General features: G+C 44.4%; 1 protein-coding gene across 3 annotated transcripts in view; it reads right to left on the bottom strand.

Annotated features, from left to right (window-relative positions):
- LOC146972554 (low-density lipoprotein receptor class A domain-containing protein 4-like) overlaps positions 1–18381 on the bottom strand; it is a 220104-nt gene that overhangs the window by 31563 nt on the left and 170160 nt on the right. For 2 of the 3 annotated variants that reach the window (XM_085802971.1, XM_085802972.1), the window contains exon 1: positions 12663–13177. The exons of the other annotated variant lie outside the window; for it this stretch is intronic. In XM_085802971.1, the coding sequence (XP_085659097.1) occupies positions 12663–12756 (94 nt within the window). In that variant the 5' untranslated portion in view covers positions 12757–13177. Of the gene's footprint in view, positions 1–12662; positions 13178–18381 lie in introns of those variants that run through there. 3 annotated transcript variants of the gene reach the window in all.

Raw genomic sequence — 18381 nt, 5'->3', positions numbered from 1 at the left:
TGAAGCACATGCATTGTCCAGTTAAACTCTGATTAAGGTGTATGCATGCAGAAGAAAACTTCCAGGGTGTTTTAGTCGGATTTGGAGAAGTCGTCCCGTTAGAGTCGGATTAAGGCAATAATTCATTCTTTTCAACTGTCATGTAAACGTGCTGACTGAGAGCAGCCAGTAAAGTCCAATCACACACTATGCAGCCTGCAGATACAAGTCGTCATAGTTACTAATATACACTCAGCTGTCAGTTTATTAGGAACACCTGGTGAACAGGAAGTCCTCCTCCACGCAGGTGAAAATGTTCAGTGTTTGTTGTAATTGTTTCAGACAGTTGTTGATTCAACTGTGGAGGTTGTAGTGTATGGAGCTGTTGAGCTGTATTACATTACACACACACACACACACACACACACACACACATGCACACAGGTGTTTCTGTTCTTCAGTCTGCCTTCATTCATATAAACAGGAGAAACACTTAAACTTTATGCAGCAGAAGTTTTCTGTTACCGATCTCCTTTATTACTCACAATCAGTATTCGCTATTCTAAGGGTCGACCAAAGGAAGGAAGTCGTTACACAGTGCAACAGTGTCATTATTGTGTCGTTAATGGCCTCTAGAGAACAATGGACTTCTATTATCCAGCACAGAAGATTAACATATAGCAGAATATTTGCTAATATGATGATTCATGGATTTTTTTTTTCCAGAATATCTTTACTGTCACTGCACAAGTACAATGAAAAAGGTAGAAACTCTCAGATTCAGTGCTATTTAGAAAGAGATTGAAAAGACACAGAGTTAAATAAAAAAAAAATCAGCAAATAGGAAAATGAATGATGCAGATTTACGCAAAAAAGATATATGCTGTCACGTCAATGTGTATTTTAGATTTCAGTGTTCAATGCAGCTCTGTTTTTTTTTTTTAATTATCATGAGATTTACTGACAAACAGAAAAATGTCAGACTTAAGCTGGACCCATGACTCACCACTGGATGTGACCCACTGACATCATCACCAATCACCGATCAGACCACGTGATACTTCATATCGCCCCACAGCAAATGTCTATACATCATCTATACATTCTCACTCATCAAACATGGAGGAGAAAACACACACAACACCAGCCAATCACAGGCCTCACAGTCTCCCATGCAGCATCTCTATTGATGCCCACAGTGTAAACCATGTAGCATCAACTGCTAATAAACTGCATCAGAAATGCATCAATCTGCTAATCAAAGCCAACTTGACCAATCAGATTGTGTTGCTGTGTCACTGTCAGGTTAGTAAACAAGCAGAGTCAGGAGCTGCATTCTCCTTGACGAAAACAAAACGGCCTCCCTTGTGTCTGCAGAAGTCCACGGTGCAGACGAGACGAGACGAGACGAGACGAGACGTTCATTTAGACGATGACGCTTGATAACTGAGTTAGAAAGACAATGCTGAGCCAAAACACTTTGCATGAGGAGAGGAGAGGAACTGCTGGGTGGGTGGGGGGGTGGGGGGGTTGGGAGTCAAAGAGGAAGGCCAGACCAGACCAGACCAGACCAGACGGCCTCTATCTCCCTCTGACCTCTTGTCTGAATCTCTGTGTGTGTGCGTCTATGTGTGCGTCTATGTGTGTGTGTGTGTGTGTGTGTCAGCAAGAGTCCCCTCTCCCCAGCCAAACAATAGAGCGGGCTCTGTGCCTGATTGGGGTCAGCTGGTGGCTGCGGAGGGGGAGAGGAGGACGAGGAGGAGGAGGAGGAGAGAGACAGAGGAGGGGGGGAGACATGGGGGTGGTAGGTATCAGACATGGCTGTCTCCTCTCTTGTGTCTGGATGGAGAGAGAGAGACGGGGACCAAAAATCAGACCGGCGGCCACTCACTGAATCACTAATGAAACGCCAAGAAGAAGAAGAAGGAGGAGGAGGAGGAGGAGGAGGAAGAATCTGGGTAACCAGAGGCTCCTCTCTTTCTCTCTCTCTCTTTCTCTTTTTTATGACTCCCACTCACATCCTGTACTGTCTGACTTCAGGGTGGGAGGTTAAACTGGGTTAAAATGTTTTTTTTTAATAATAAATAAAAAATAAAATAACAATAAAAGAGCCCATAGACAACAGCACAGCACAGCAGACAGACATAGCTGGGTTATTACAGCTGTGTGAGGGAAGAGCTTCCCTATGGGTGTAGTATCAACCACAGCATCTGGGTTACATCCATTAGCTCCTGTGAACAGATCTGTTACTGTATGAATCAGGTTTAATCCTCCTGCTGCTGCTGCTACTGCTGCACAGCTCTACAACACCTACAGGCCTATCACATGTTCCAATAGTTAACACTTTGTTATGAAAATTACAATTGTTAACCCACTTGTCAGGGGAAAGTGAAACACATCCGTTAGTGTGTGTGTGTGTGTTGCACATTAGAATAAGAGGCTCATTTGAAATCACTGCTGCTATATTTCTCTGCAAAACTGATATAAAAATGCCTCATAACAGTAAATTAACACACTCTGGCACCAACGAGGAGGAATAACAGTCCTCAGTAAACAGCCTTGTTGCTACTAACGACCATAAATAATATATAGCATTTACAAAATAACACAACAAAGGATTAGACACAAAATAAAAACAAAAAAAAAATCTGTGGCGGTGATTTTTTTATTTATTTATTTTTACTCCCAGCAGCTAAAAATTGCTGTAAAACTCAAGTGTTTTTTTTTTTTGCATTTTTGCACGGATCGGCGTCCTGCGGGTGCTAGGCAACACGCCATCGCTCGTCTGTCACTACACAGAACAGCAGTTATGTTCAGGCAAATTAAAATCAGCAACAAGAAAAGAACGACTTATGGGCTCAGGAGGAGGAGAAGCTGAAGCTTTTTTTTTTTTTTTCTCACACATTGACACACGTGATCAGTGTCTTCGTGCTGCAGCAAATAACAACTTTCTGTAGCGGGAGAACATGCAGCATAATGGTGAACGCTGGTTATCACTGATGGAGAGAGACTGGTTTATACTGAATGAAGATGAACCGAAACCAAGAGGAGCATTACACTGCACTCTGTCTGTCTGAAATACACCAGCTAAACTAAAAAATACATTTCATATGACATCTTATGAACCAGTGGGACTTTTATGACCTAAAATCACCAGGTAGATATGATTTTAGCATCATTACTTTAAAGGGATAGTTCAACATTTTGGCAAATTGGCCCATTGCCATAATCCCTATAGTCATAGCAGTAGGTTTGTTACCTTTAGTTGTCGGTGCAAGCTTTTTTTTAGAATGGCAGAGCAGAGCCGCGAGCTGCTCAGAGCTACGCTGCGGAGGCTAATAGGATTTCAATTCAATTTTTCAAATCACCTTTATTTAAAGTTATTTCTTGGTTTCCCTCATCAAACTCATCAAATACACAATCCAACAACTCCAAAACGCTCTGGTGGACAAGTTGTGACCTGCACATTCACCACGCTATGAGATAATAACAGAACGTTAGAGGTAAATTCATGCAAAACCGCTGATGTGCGTTCCTGTTGTGGGCAGTTTTTCAGCAAGCAGTCTCTGTATTTACCTCAAAAACAACTCTGTTTGAGCGTTTTGGAGTTGTTAGATTGTGTATTTGATGAGTTTGGGGAAACCAAGAAATCCCATTAGCCTCCGTAGCGTAGCTCTGAGCAGCTCGCGGCTCTGCTCCGCCGTTCTAAAAATAGCTTGTACCGACAAATAAAGGTAACGATCCTACTGCTATGACTATATGGATTATGGCAATGGGCCAATTTGCCAAAATGTTGAACTATCCCTTTAAAACCAGAGCAGCAACAAACATCTCCAGGTCCAAACATGGAAATCTGATGCATGTTTCCTGCAGCAACAGAAGAAAAAAAACCCAAAGAAACACCTGCTGCTGTGGATGTTAAACCAGTTTGAGGAGGTAAGTCTCCTCCACCAGCTGCCTGACGTGGCCCGGAGACGATATGTGACTACATGATGAGAATAATATAATGTGATTTTTTTTGCTTGAGTCTGCACCAAACAAGCAGATTCTGGCGTCATATGACAACATCATGCTTCGATTATGTCCCTCCCAGCTCCTATTGTGTTTCACTATATTTTGATGATATTTCCACCACCGCACGACCACACACTCACTTCCTTCAGCTCTTCTTGTCTGGTCAGGAAAGGCTCAAAGTCCACCGTCTACTACGTCTCTGACAGAGTCGTCCCAGAGCAAGTGTCGGACTGATGATGGACAGTTTAGCACAAAATCAATAACAATGCAGCCGGCGATCGCTTTTCGACATCACACACACACACACTGCTGCTGCCTTGGTTTGTACAGTCAGAGATTCAGTGTGTGTGTTATGCAGCAGCAGCAGCAGCTGCAGCTAATGAAAAGCTGAGGCTCATTTCACCTGAACTCCAGATTTAAATTTCATTCATGTTTGAAGAAATCACACTCTGACACTCAATAAGTCACAGACAACTATTAAATGTCTAGTTACAAAATAAGACTTCAAGACGCAGAGCAACAACTTGCTAATTTGTGTCTGACAACAACTTTTTGGTACATACTGGAGGATATACGGCCCTTAAAGGGATAGTTCAACATTTTGGCAAATTCGCCTAATGTCATAAGTCATAGCAGTAGGTTCAATCATTACCTTTAATTATCGGTGCATGTTGTTTTGAGAGCCTCCGTATAGCGTAGCTCTGAGCAGCTCGCGGCTCTGCTCTGCCGTTCTAAAAATAGCTTGCACCGACAATTAAAGGTAACAAACCTACTGCTATGACTATAGGGATTATGGCAATGGGCCAATTTGCCAAAATGTTGAACTATCCCTTTAAGTAGCCTGATGTTAGCAACTTAGCATGTTGCAGCTGATAAGCTCGTACCAGACCAGACCAGACAACGATCAGATACAGCTCTGGTGTGCTGCAAGATGGAAAGCGATGGATTGATTAATACTTTTGATTGCATATTGAATTTTAAAAACATTGACCATATCCCTCTGTGAATACAATGCATCAAGTGTTCAGCTTCAGCAGAGCCACAGTTTCGTGTTTTAAAGACTATAAAAGGAAATGTGAGGGAGGCAGCTGCAGCCATAGGCCCCATGCAGCCTCATGTTTACATTGTACAGCAGCTCATCACACAGCTGTATAGGATTTATTTTATCATCCTGAGACGTATAGCTGCTATCGTGGTAGCCTATATGGGCCAGATGTGTTAACACTTGTGCAGTGGCATCTGTAAAATCTCATCAGTTTCCTTCCTGCCTCTGAAGCACAGCACACACACCCACACACAACAACTCCAACTAAACTAAACTAAAAAAGGAGACGTGTCGGCCCGTCTCCCACTGTACGGGTGTTCCTGCACACATAAACAAACGGATTACCCAAAGTCTGACAAAACAGCAGGCAGCGCCGCGTTTCTGCCTCTTTTTCTTTTTTCTTTTTTTTTGGAGGGAGGGGGGGTTGTTTATTTTCATATGTAGCAAAAAAAAAACAACAGAATTTGTAATTTCAAAGCACTGGCTGCTGCTTTGTTTCATGTAAGAGACAGAGTCAGACGAGACATCCCGTGAGACGGGGTTCACAAAGGGTAATAAACACGCCAACCATTTCATTTGTTCCAATGCTGGGAAAAACAAATCGGCCCCATGGCTTAAAAAAAAAAAGGAAGGGGGCATAGTATGTCTGTGTACTGTTTGCCAGTGTGTGTGTGTGATTGCCAGTGTGTGTGTGTGTGTGTGTAATACGTCCCATCCACGTCTACAGACCTGCAGTCATGAGACACGCAGCAGCAGACAGCGGCACTGATTCATTCACCGGAGCTCTTTAGCATCTCAGACAGTTCAACTGTGTGTAAATAGATGTTGACCGAGACAGCAGACTACTAACCACCACCACCAACAACAACCCCCTATACACACACACACACACACACACACACTCTACCACCATCACCATCACCACAGCCACACATACTTGACGGATGGCCTGTCTACGAACACACTGGGACTACAAATCTGTTCTGGTCCCAAGGGTATTTTGGGATCTAATGGAGGACGTCTAGGGTGTGTGTGTGTGTGTGTGTGTGTGTGTGTGTGTGTGTGTGTGTGTGTGTGTGTGTGTGTGTGTGGGGCTGGGGATGCAGGATCTAGACACAAAGGGAGTCCCAGCAGCCGGTGACGAGGTTGTGTGAATGCTGCTGGTAGCTGGAGCAGCGAGTGCTGAAGGTGCTGCAGAGACAAGAGGGGGTGGATGGGAGAGGAGTGGTGGTGGATTTGGGAGGAGGAGGAGGGTGGGGGGGGGTATATTCAGAGTGTGGGGACTTTGGAGGAAAAATAGAAAAAAAAAAAGTGCTGCCTCAACTGGACCTGCTCATCTGAATGAAGAGAGCGGAGCAGCTCCGGGCGGCGTTTTCAACTACAGTGTCTGTAGCTGGGAGGGTTGTCAGTTCGATTCCAACAACTACAACACACACACTGGGATGCACAGCCGCAAGATAAGGACGATGGTGGTGGTGGTGGTAGGTGGTGGTGGTGAGGGGCGGGGGGGTCAAGCTGATTTTAGGCAAAATAAACTGTCAAAGAGAGGAAGGTTTAACAAAAAGAAAAGAAAAAAAAGCGCTGCTGTGTGAACACGACATACACTGTGATGTAGAGTTAAACATCCTTCCAACAACAACAACACAAAAACACATTGAGCCCAAACAAACAGGGGGAATCACACATGTAGCTGTGAAGCTCACATGTAAACAAACACGCTGAAGGTTTCTCACCAATGCAAAACTGAACGAATGCAGACGAACAAGAAGAAGCTGAAGCTGAAGCTGAAGAATCTTCAGTCTGTTTGGTTTCTGAAGCTTCATTCAAACCCACTGAACTTATAGTGGAAGAAAAAAACAATCCAAAAATTTCCAACAGACACCAAACATGTCGGGCCTGAATTCTGGGGCAGTGTTGTCCCGAGGCGGACGGCTTTCGGGGGGGGGGGGGTTGTTGTTGTGGGGGTGAGCCATCTTTCCTGCCATCAGCCAATCTGCCCTTCAGTTGATGTCTGTCCATCTTTTGGCTTTAAGAGGGATTTCAAACACTTTTTTGGGGGGAAAGCTTTCATTGCTCTTAATGTAATGAGTTGTAAAACGGCTGCATGTGTGTTTGTGTGTGTGTTTGTGTTTGTCTGTGTGTATGAGGGGTGGGAGGAGCCAAGACACAAACATGAAGCAAAAAGCAGAGGAGGGGGAAGCTGAGACTCACACTGAGCAAACACGATGTTGCTAAAGAAAACCAGCGTCTATTTTTACATGATACTCATCAACATCTGCACCGTCACTGTGTATTTTCAATCTGCTGATTAATGTCTTGATTAACTGAATCATGCTTCAGATCCATAACGTGCTGAATAAATATCAATCAGGAAGTGCTGCATGACATCAGAGCTTGTAGCTTAAAGGGATAGTTCAACATTTTGGCAAATTGGCCCATTGCAAAAAGTAGAAAAACACACACATCCCAAAAAACTGTAGGCCTGGGTGCTGGACTAGAAGGTAAATACTCAATGAAAAGAAAGGGAAGTCCGCACACCAGAGATGGCTCCCATTAATTTATTGTGTAACGATGATGTCTGACAAATTGGCCCATTGCCATAATCCCTATAGTCATAGCAGTAGGTTCGTTACCTTTAATTGTCGGTGCAAGCTATTTTTAGGATGGCGGAGCAGAGCCACGAGCTGCTCAGAGCTACGCTACGGAGGCTAATGGGATTTCTTGGTTTCCCTCATCAAACTCATCAAATACACAATCCAACAACTCCAAAACACTCTGGTGGACAAGTTGTGACCTGCACATTCACCACGCTATGAGATAATAACAGAACATTACGAGACAGAGTTGTTTTAGAGGTAAATACAGGGACTGCTTGCCAGAAAACTGCCCCTGAAGGCAACGCGCATCAGCGGTTTTGCATGAATTTACCTCTAAAACAACTCCAAATGTTGAACTATCCCTTTGAAAAAAACATCCTGCAACAAAGCAATGATCAAAACTCATAAAGTTTATGCATGAAACTATCAGACGGATAATAAAATCAAAGTTGTATAATGATGATAATAAACCTGTGCTACAGTCAGCAGGTCAAGGTCAGGGGGAGTCCGGCTCCTCCGTGTGTGGGAAACACCCCTGTGACATCATCACCACCTCCTTAGAATAAAAAACAAGAAGCTCTTTCTTAACCCTGGCAACTCGAGCACCACTGTCTCCAGTTGAAGAGCCCCCCACCCACCCCCACCCCCCTTTCTCCTCCCTCGTAGCTCAGGAGAGGTGGCAGACTGAGAGACGCTGTGAAATTCCCTGTGAAATTAATTACAGGAGCAGTGATTGCAAAAAAAAAAAAATCTGTCTGGGAGGGGACGGAAAAAAAGATTAAAAAGAAAAAGATTTCTTAAAAAAAATATATATAAAAAAAAATAAAGCTGTTGTTTAGTTGTCTTTGCCCCGCCCCTCCCCAAGGTTCCTCAATTTTCTGTTCACACACTGAGTTTGAAGTTTTTTTTTTCGTTTTAAACCAAGGCTCATTATTAGGATTCATTAATAATAAAAACTAAATCAAAAACAAACCAATTCTACATCAACGACACCTCCGCAAACACCAAACACAAAAAAAGAGGCAAAAAAAAAAAAAAAAAACCCCAAACAAAACAAAAACAAACAAACCCCCCAAACAAACAACAAAGAGCTTAGTGAGAGATTGGATTGGCTGTCTGGCTGGAGAGACTGCAGGGTAAATATTGGCTGAGCCTAAGAGTGCTTGTGTGTGTGTATATGTGTGTGTGCGCATATATCTAGGTGTAAAAGTGTGTGTGCCTATGTGTACATCTTTGTGTGTGTGTGTGAGAGAGAGAGTCAACAAGTAGCGGTGTGTGTGCGTGTGTGTGTGTGTGTGTGTGTGTGTTTGGCCTGAGGTAGTTGACAGATGACCCTGCTGCCACCTACACACTAACACCACTCATACACAGGATTACAGATCAGGCTGTTTACATCCGTCTGGCTGGCTGGCCCCTGCTAACTGTTACATACACACACACACATACACACACGCTCACACATATACACACAGAGAGACACACACACATACAGACACTCAAGTCTCTGACACATGGACACATTCCCAACAGTGTTACTGCTTATATGTGGATGTGAGGGAGCAGGAGGAGGATGATCCAGATGTTTTCGGACACACAGTTCAGGTCTGTGTGACAATAACAAATGCCATATATGACTTTTTTTTATATAAGACATAAATGAATCATTTAGGTAAATAAAATGGAACTGCTTTTATGAATGGTGAACATCTGTTAACTGCAGCTCCTGACATGCAATGATTTTATGCTTTTCTATATTGTAGATAAGAGTAAGTTGAATATCTCTTAAGACATCTGAATACGTCAGTCTGGACTTATGATCTACAGATTATTGGATAATGAAAACTAGCATTATATGCAGCCATAATATAGGGCGTTTTTATCCACAAAGCACTCCAAAGACACAAAAGTCTTAAAGGTCTAGTGGGTAATATTTGTCAAGGTTTATAGAAAAATCTGAATATACTTCATGAATATATAAGATAAAATACAATTTGTTTGGTTTTCATAGCCTTATAATTCTTCTTTTATATATCAAGGGTCTTGCTTTACAGAGCGTCGCCATCTTGCGCCGGCATGTTTGTAAGGAAGCCTGAATGGAAAACCCAGCCAGCCAGAGAGCACGTTTCAAGAGTTTTGTGTTCATAACGAAGAAGAAGGAGGAGGAAACAGGAGATATATCGTAAAATAGTTTAGATCTTCACCTCATCGCTCCGTGCTCCCAATCGTGGTAAACAAGTTTTTTTGTCCTCAGAGGCCACCGTCACTTTGGTGATGGGAGGGGTGAGTGCGAGCGAGCGAGTGAGCAAACTAAAATCTGAATGGTAGATATCACGGTTTTCCCTCCATTTTACACACTGGACCTTTAAATCTGCAAAATGATCACGTCATGACATCAGAAACTAATCCAACCAATGGCAGTTGTTTGGCACAGTTTTCTGTACTTGGTGCTCAACAACCAGCGTCATTCAGTCTGATTCCTCATAACATAAAGACACATTATTCTTTTCTCCCACTGTTTGCGTAGATCTGTGATCCTGCTGTGCAGGGACGACTCCCTCACACTGAAATAAAGTTCATAAATAATTCCATCTAGTTTTGTTTCCTGAAACCAACTTTTTCCACTTCATTTCCCAGATTGCCGCACTTGTGTTCAACATTTATTCTGGGATCCATATTAGGGAAAAGAAAAGAGAAGAAAAGAAACCACAGCAGCACTGCTGTTAAGATGATTGGGGTGGGAGGACAAAAAGGTATTTGCATTGAAAAATATTAGAAAAATGAAATCAGCTCATGCAGATGGCATGCAGCAGTTTCCCCCACTGGGAGGAACAGAAACTCTGCTCAACAACAACTTGCTAAACCTTATAACACATCTGTATGACACAGTCCAGATGTTTGACCTCAGGACTTTTATTAACCCTCTTCACGTGATTTGATTCCTCCAGTGTGGTGGACTGAGGTTTGGCTGCAACCAACCAACCAACCAACACACACACTGTTTGCACTGTGCTCTCTCTCTCTCTTTCTCTCTCTTATGTTTGTAGTCCCTTTCAATTTTCCTCCTCCTTGTCTGAATAATGAGAAAACACACCAGCGAGACTTCCCGCTCCGCATTAAAAAAAAAAAAGGGAAGAAAGAAAGAACGAAAGAGAAAAAAAAGGGCAGACTGTAGCTCTTTTCTTCAGCCAGAGAAATCATCAAAGCATGAGCTACATTATTCAGCCTTGCAGAGTCTGCATGACAACACAGCTGACAAACAAGAGGCTCTTTTCAGACCAGACGGTCACTACAGTAGGACACGGTGATTTCAAACCACTTGTGAACCGAGAGCTCTCACACCAACAAGTGACGACGACACACACACACACACACACACTGAAGATAAGATACCACCGGAGAAGAAGTACCAAACACACAAAAAAACGGCTGCATGGTTTATTCTGCACCTCAAGTATCAATCATTACGCTATTGTTTTGACTTCTCTGCAGCACTTCCTGTCTTGCTCATTTCATAAGTCCGAGGCAGTTCTAGTGGATTATCTAATTAGACTCTCTCTCTCTCTCTCTCTCTCTCTCTGCTGTATCACGGTGTCTGTCGATGCACCAGTTCACGCCTGATTATGTGTGTTTTTCCTGGCTAGCAGTACAATGATGCCACAGAAAACGAATGGTGGAACACCAGTGTGTCTGCCAGACGAACACACACACACACACACACACACACACACACACACACACACACAGAGAAGGAGAAAGAGAGAGAGAGAGAGAGAGACACACACACACACACTCATGCACACACACTTCTTGGTTACAATGTGGCGTCAGCGCAACCACACTCTGCTGCCAAATCTAAATCTAATATCCTCCGTTCACCTCACGTTGCCCAGGCCTGGCCTCGGCCCCAATGGAAATTACACATCACTGTAACTCTGTCCGTCAGTCTGTGGCTTGTCTGTGTGTCTGCATGTCTGTGTGTCTGTGTGTCTGTCTGTCAATATGTCTGTCTGGCTGTCCAAACCCACCAGAGTTCATATCTCAGCCCCCTGTACTTCCCTTTGGCTGTCTGTCTGTCTGTCTGGCAGACTCCCTACGCCTGTCTGAACGTCTGCTATGTTATGTGCCTTGTTTCCTGTTTATTTCTGCAGATCTGTCAGGACTGGATGCATCCATACATACACACACACACACACACACACACACACACACTGCGGTCTAGCTGTGATGTGATGAGTCTGTCTGCTTTTTCTCCCAAATGCTCTGCTGCTTCAGTCATAAAGTGGAGCGTCTGCAGTGGATCCAGCTCCAGCAGCAGCAGCAGCAGACGACCAGGGCTGATAATGATAGTTTCTGCTCAGGGCTGCTGCTCACAAGGCAGACAGACAGACACAACATACCATTCCAGCGTTTCCTGTCTATGCTGACAGGCAAACTATTTAACCCTCTGTGGTGATCCCTCGGAGCATGTGCACAGTGCACTGCACAGACAGCCCGGGCAGGCAGGCCTATATAGGGCTAAACCTCCAAAAGTATTAACCTAAAACCCTAAAACCAACCGCCTATAGCATGAAACATATAGAAAAGGGCCAAGCAGGAAAGTTCAAGAAGAAAGAAAGAGTTGTTTTCTTCTATATACTACACTACAGAAGCTCAACTATAAGTGTGAATACAGTCTATATTATATTCAATATCAATATGAAGTAGGAACAAATGCAGACAACAAAAGAGATTAGAGACAGTGCTGAGTGCACTGAGGTCACCATAAAGTTTCCTCTTTTTCTACTGTAAGTCCCAATAGATGAGGAATCAGAGCAGATCAATAATTGATATGGTTGCTGGAGGAAAAGCAGCAGACTTCACATTGAAGACATTAAAAAGTCTGATTTGTTGCCCTTCTGTTGTTATGAGCGCCACATAAAACGGATATAAATATATAGTTATAGATAGAGAGAGATAGAGAGAGCTCTGAAGTCTCTCCTCCTCACTACTACTGTGTTTTTAAGGTCAAGTACTGTCTGTTAACTCACATATCTCCATTCCCTGTGGCTGGGAAGCGGTGCAGTTGCAGGAGCAGGTGACATTGGAGTTGCCGGGGCCGCCTGGGGCCGTTAGGTTTTGCATGGGGCTGGGCAGACCGGGACACCGCTCCCGCTCCGCCGGGGAGAGAGCCGCCGCCGCCGCCGCCGCTGCCTCCGCCACCGTCCGGTTCCCCCCGACGGTGAAGAAAAAAAACACACCAAAAAAAAAAACACTTCCAGCCGCAGCAGCAGAGTTCGCCACTACGAGTTAACTCCCCGACCAGTTTCGCACTTATTTTCCACGATTGTTTTTTTTTTTTTTTTTTTTTTTTAATTTCCTCCTCCTCCTCCTCCCTCCGCCGCCCCTCTTCACGCCATATTCCTCTCGCGGCGGCGGCAAAAGGGCGAAGTGAAGTGAACGAACTAGTGGTGGTAAGAGATCCGGGGACGAGCCATTGCCCCAGTGTGTCTAACGCATTGTACAGATTTTTCTGTTCCTTCCTCCGCCGCTAAAAGCAGCTGTCCTTCCTCTTCCACACAGCGCAGCAGCAAGACTCAAGCTGCGGCTCAGGCCCCGCCCACAAGCTCTGACAGACAGCGCGCCGCAGCCAATCAGAGCGCAGCAGAGGAGGGCCAGACAGAGGGGAGGGGGGCGCGGGGATGCTGCTTTCAGGAGCCTTACGGAAATCTCACAACCAGACGAAAACATAACAAATCATGATATAGCAGCCTACCGACTCTAACTAACAGCCTGTTGGGATTGGGTTCACAAGGACACAAGAGTTTTGAATAATAAATAAAACATGTATATAAATAAGTAAAAATCCCAACATGGATGATATAAACAAACACTTTATCTTATTGTATTAGTTTGCTGCCTTGTGTTTCACATGACAAAGCCAAATAGCCTAACACATTACAGGTCTAGAGGAGGAGAAAAATACTTTCTTTCTCTTTCCTTTTTTTATGCAGATGCCCCCTGTTTCAATCATGCTTGGTGTGATGCTGTCTGGTGTCAGTAGACTTAATTAATATTCATGAAGCTCTTGGGCGTATTAGATGCAGAATGCATTAATTGGCTATTGTGCCCAGCGATTATATTTTCTAAATAAAGTGCTGTGCTTGTTTCGTATCGTTATATTTAAGTCGCAGCAGGTCTTTTCTTTTAGCACAAAAAAAGGCGGATTTTGAAACCATCATTAACTCATCATCAGTTACTCGTCTTTTTTTTTAATAGCAGAAGAGATTTTATGGTTATATGTGTTTAAAAGGTTTGGTACAGTACACTAAAACAACTCTGGTTTATTTTCACTCATCCATTTCTCAGCAGCAGCACTTGAGTGTGTGCACTGACACACATATTCACTTCTAGGAAGCAGAGCCGTATGTGGAGGACTTGAAGGCATCAACAGAGTGGGGGTGAAACAGGGGTTATAGCTTATGTTTGTGTGTGTGAGTGTGTGTGTGTGCGCCTGTGTGTCTGGGTTGCAGGGCGGTGGGGGGGTGGGTGGGGGGGGGTTGGTGCACATGGGTTTGTTGAGTGGGGGTCTGACCTCACTCAGAAAGCTAGCAGAGGGCCTGTCTGACAAAGGGGCGGAGGGTAATCGGTCTGGTATGGGGAGAGCACTTCGAGCTCGCCGGCCGCAGCAGCCAATATAGACGGTTCTTTGAATTGGCTAACCTTGAGGTAACCCCCCCTCACCCCCCACCCTCCAAACCTCCAAACCTCCAACCCTCCCACCCCCAGGCCTCTGGTTCAGGGGCACGTGCAGCAGCCAGCAGTAGAGAAGCAAAAAAAAAAACATATCCACCACCCCAACACACCCCCCTCTGAATCTAAAGCCTCACACAGTTCCACCCCTCACACCCAAAACACACACACACACACACACATGCACTAGTGCAGTAGGACCATTGGCAATCTATAAATAAACTAGGCTGTTCAAATCTGAGACAGGCCCTGAATGTCACTCTATCAGCAGGTTCCCAAACTATGGTCACGTCATCAAAAAAAAGGTGTCCAGGTGGTCCCTGAAAAAAAAACAAAAAACAAACAAACAAAAAACTACGAAGAGTTCAGATTTGATTGATTTTATTTAACACAAGGAGTGATCATCTACCAAACAACAGCGGCCAACTGAGGGGGAAATCAAATGAAATGGACCTGGAAGAGGAAAATAAGTTAAATGGGAAAAGCAGAAACCTCAGACAGACAGATGTTTTGCATTAAGTGTCGCATCACTGGCCAATTTCTATATCCAATCATGCAAAAATATTTTTCTTGACGGCTTCCAATGAATTCCACACTCTTCCAAAAGCGAACTGACTGACACTTCTGGACGGGGATATAAAAAAAACAGACAGACACACGACCCTGATGCAATTTACAAACGGCTGGCAGCTGTCATAATTTCAGTGAACGCAACAAACTGAGGCACCACCACTGATGTCTTGTCGGCTAATGCAGCAATATCAGCCCAGACACTGATGGGGAGGGGGTTTTTATGTCTTGATGGGAGGTCACTTCCTCGTCCTTACACACTGGCAACACACACATGCATATACACACTAAGATTTTACACAACCCCGACATTCACACACATCCACACATCCTCCACACACACCCCCAGACAACCTCAGACGTATACTCAGACACACATTGATTCTCACTCTTGCAACAAACCTCTGTCCAATCACAAATTCCCCCCCACCACTGAAACGCACAGACACACACAAGCACGCACGCACAGTCTGTCTGGATCATCAATTTAGTCCCCCGGGGAGCACGCAGGGTGACACCACTAACAGGCCAGACCAGACTAGACAGCCAACAGACAGATAAATACTAGGCACGGCTGAATACCAAATGCACTCTAGTCTACCAGCCCCCCACACACCCCCCTGGCTGCAGACTGCACACACGCACAAACACAGACACAGACACACACAGAGAGAGGCTGCACCAGAGTCCAATTTGCAAGCACGCAAAGCCAAGCCAGAACCCCCCCCCCCATCTTTACCTGCAATTATCCCTCAATCCGGAACCACTTCATTGAAGTCTCGCCACCTGAACCCCTAAAAACACACACCGGCCCCCCCACCCCGTGCACTCAGTGAAAACTTATCCACATGTATTTACACATGCAGGCTTATACGGTTACCTGCCTTTATGCTCAGCTCCCACTTGTTGATGTGATGCAAAGTGACACAAAAGAAAGACAACTGATTCCCCCCCAGTGACCGTCTGTCCTGTTGCTTTGGGCTGCACTCTCAGTTCTGCAGTGATGATGATGCATCATGGGTAGAGAGAGAGCGTCACAGTAAAAACATACAGTAGCCCTCATTAGAAACATGTGCACTGTTTTAGACAGGGGTGGGAATCTTTGACTATCTCACGATTCGATTCTGATTTTTGGGGCTACGATTCGATCCAAAATCGAAATTCATAATGATTTCTGCTTCAGTCTATCGGTGTGCAAAGGATCCTCATGATCTACTCCAGTCTGCTTTGCAAGACAGAATGACTAAAGTGTCTTTTTTCACATTTATTGAGTTTTAAACATTTATCCATGCTTAGATGGAATTGTTGAAACTGTTGCATAAAACCAATATCACATATTGCATAAGTAACAAAATCAAAAGTGCCTCTTTATTAAAACAAATAGTGCAGTTAAACATGCTGCCTTTTAAATTCTAAGGAAATGGAGGCCGACAGCCAGCAGATTTGTTTCATTTTATTATTTTTTTTAATCGATTTTGGGACATTTTATATCGATTCTGAATTGTATTAAATGAGAATTGCGATTCTTATGTGAATCGATTTTTTGGCACACCCCTAGTTTTAGATATTTTGCACTTTGCACTTTGTCTGATTGTGTATTTGAGGAATACAGCTGCAGCCTTAGAGGTTCCTCATGCTCGACATGTTTGCATATGTCTATTTCAGAAACATTGCATGGGGCTCTGCTGTTTACACAGGGAGGGGGTGTCATGCTTATTCACAAGTTTACTGAGCGTTGCTGCCGCTGCTCTTGTTTTGTGGCCGTTTCAGTCAAAGCGCAGCGTGTTCCCGCCTCCTACAAGATCTAAAAAAAAATAGTATTTTTAGTTTACATACAACCAGGAAAGGGAAAAACATCAGTACGGTGTGTCTGTAGGCAAGCAGCACTAGCCTACTTCTGGTTCGTTTGATGACATGGGACCCCCTGTTGTGCGTGCGTGTGTTAGTGTTCAGGCTATTTGTTGTCTGTTGGGGTGTGTGTGCATCTGTCTGTTTGTTGTTTGTTGTGTGTGCGCATGTGCACGCCGTCTGTGCAGCATATTTGATGATAAAAGTTGAAGACGAGGTTTCCAGCTGCCATTTGCACCACTTTGCACCGTCTCATACGCAGCAGATTGATGACTGACTAGATAGAAAAAAAGAGACAGAGACAAGTTTTTTTCATTTTTCATATCAGCCACATCTGCTTGAAATTTCAGTTGAGATGTTTGCGGTGAGACCACAAACACATCATGATGTGATCAGTTGCTGATAACTGAGAAAAGCAGCCGGGTAAAAAGGCCTCGGTGAAATCGAGCTCCATCCCTCCCCTCTTTGGGAAAAAAAACACACACACACATCCTGACATCCAGAGCAATTTCCCCATCTTTTAACATGTGTGCTGCTGGATTACAGACTTCATAGCGCCATCTTGTGGCTCGGTTAGGAAAAGGCTCATCCCAAACCTGGACTGGATGAACTGTTTGACTTCTCTGGTGTTTGCTTCAGCTGCTCCCCTCTCTCTCTCTGGTCTCTTCTCTGTCACTCCATTACATTTACATTACATTTCCCACCCTGCATGGCTAATGCCTTGTTATCCAACACTTCCTCCTGCGAGTGCGGCTCCTATCGTGGGACTTGTGTGTGACGAGAGGAGCCTCTCCGCACATGATGATGAGCCATTTTGTCTCTGACATAACAGCCGGGGCCCGCAGTAGAACTCTAACTCTGCGCGGAGTCACTATCGCTGAACGCCACTCCAAAAGTCTGAACGAGAGATGGATATGACTCAGTGTTAATACCAAGGCTGAATGAGATTCATGAATTAACCGCAATGCATCTCAGCAGCTGACAGAGCTGGAGACTGAGAGAGAGGGAGGGAGAGGGAGAGGGAGAGGGAGAGGGAGAGGGGGGAGGAAGAGTGAAAGAGTGTTTGCTTCGGCATCGACTCCAGCTCAGTGTCTTCAGGAGAAGAGAGAGGAGGCAGAGGAACAGAGAGGCCACTCCAGACAGACAGATTGCAGAATAGAGAGCTGCACTCAATAAAAAACACCTTGTCTTCCTGCAGTGCCGTGTCATATCCTGTCCGCACAGGTGCACCAGCCGTCTGGTTTCCCACCCCTGTCATTTCTACACAAACAGACACACACACACATACACACACACACACCTCACTTCCACCCCTGTCATTTCAAAAACCAAACCCTCCCTACTTATCTTACTGCTGCAGGCACCACTGCAATGACACCACAGTGCTTTTTTACTGAAAAGTTGTGTATGTGCCGGAGACAGATAATAATAAAAAAAAAAGAAAGAAAGAAAAGGAGAAAGGAGGATGACAGACAGAAAGATAGATAGTGTATGTATCAGTTTGGGTCTGAGTGAAGGAAAAGACAAGATCAAGGAAGGAGACAGGAACAGAACATGTGCTGCTGCTGCTGCTGGAGGATTCCTGACGGAGAGAGAGAG

Source organism: Trachurus japonicus, chromosome 16 (assembly GCF_045865225.1).
Source record: "Trachurus japonicus isolate A0001 chromosome 16, Traja_1.0".
NCBI lineage: Eukaryota > Metazoa > Chordata > Actinopteri > Carangiformes > Carangidae > Trachurus > Trachurus japonicus.
This window is presented reverse-complemented; position numbering and strand designations above follow the sequence as displayed.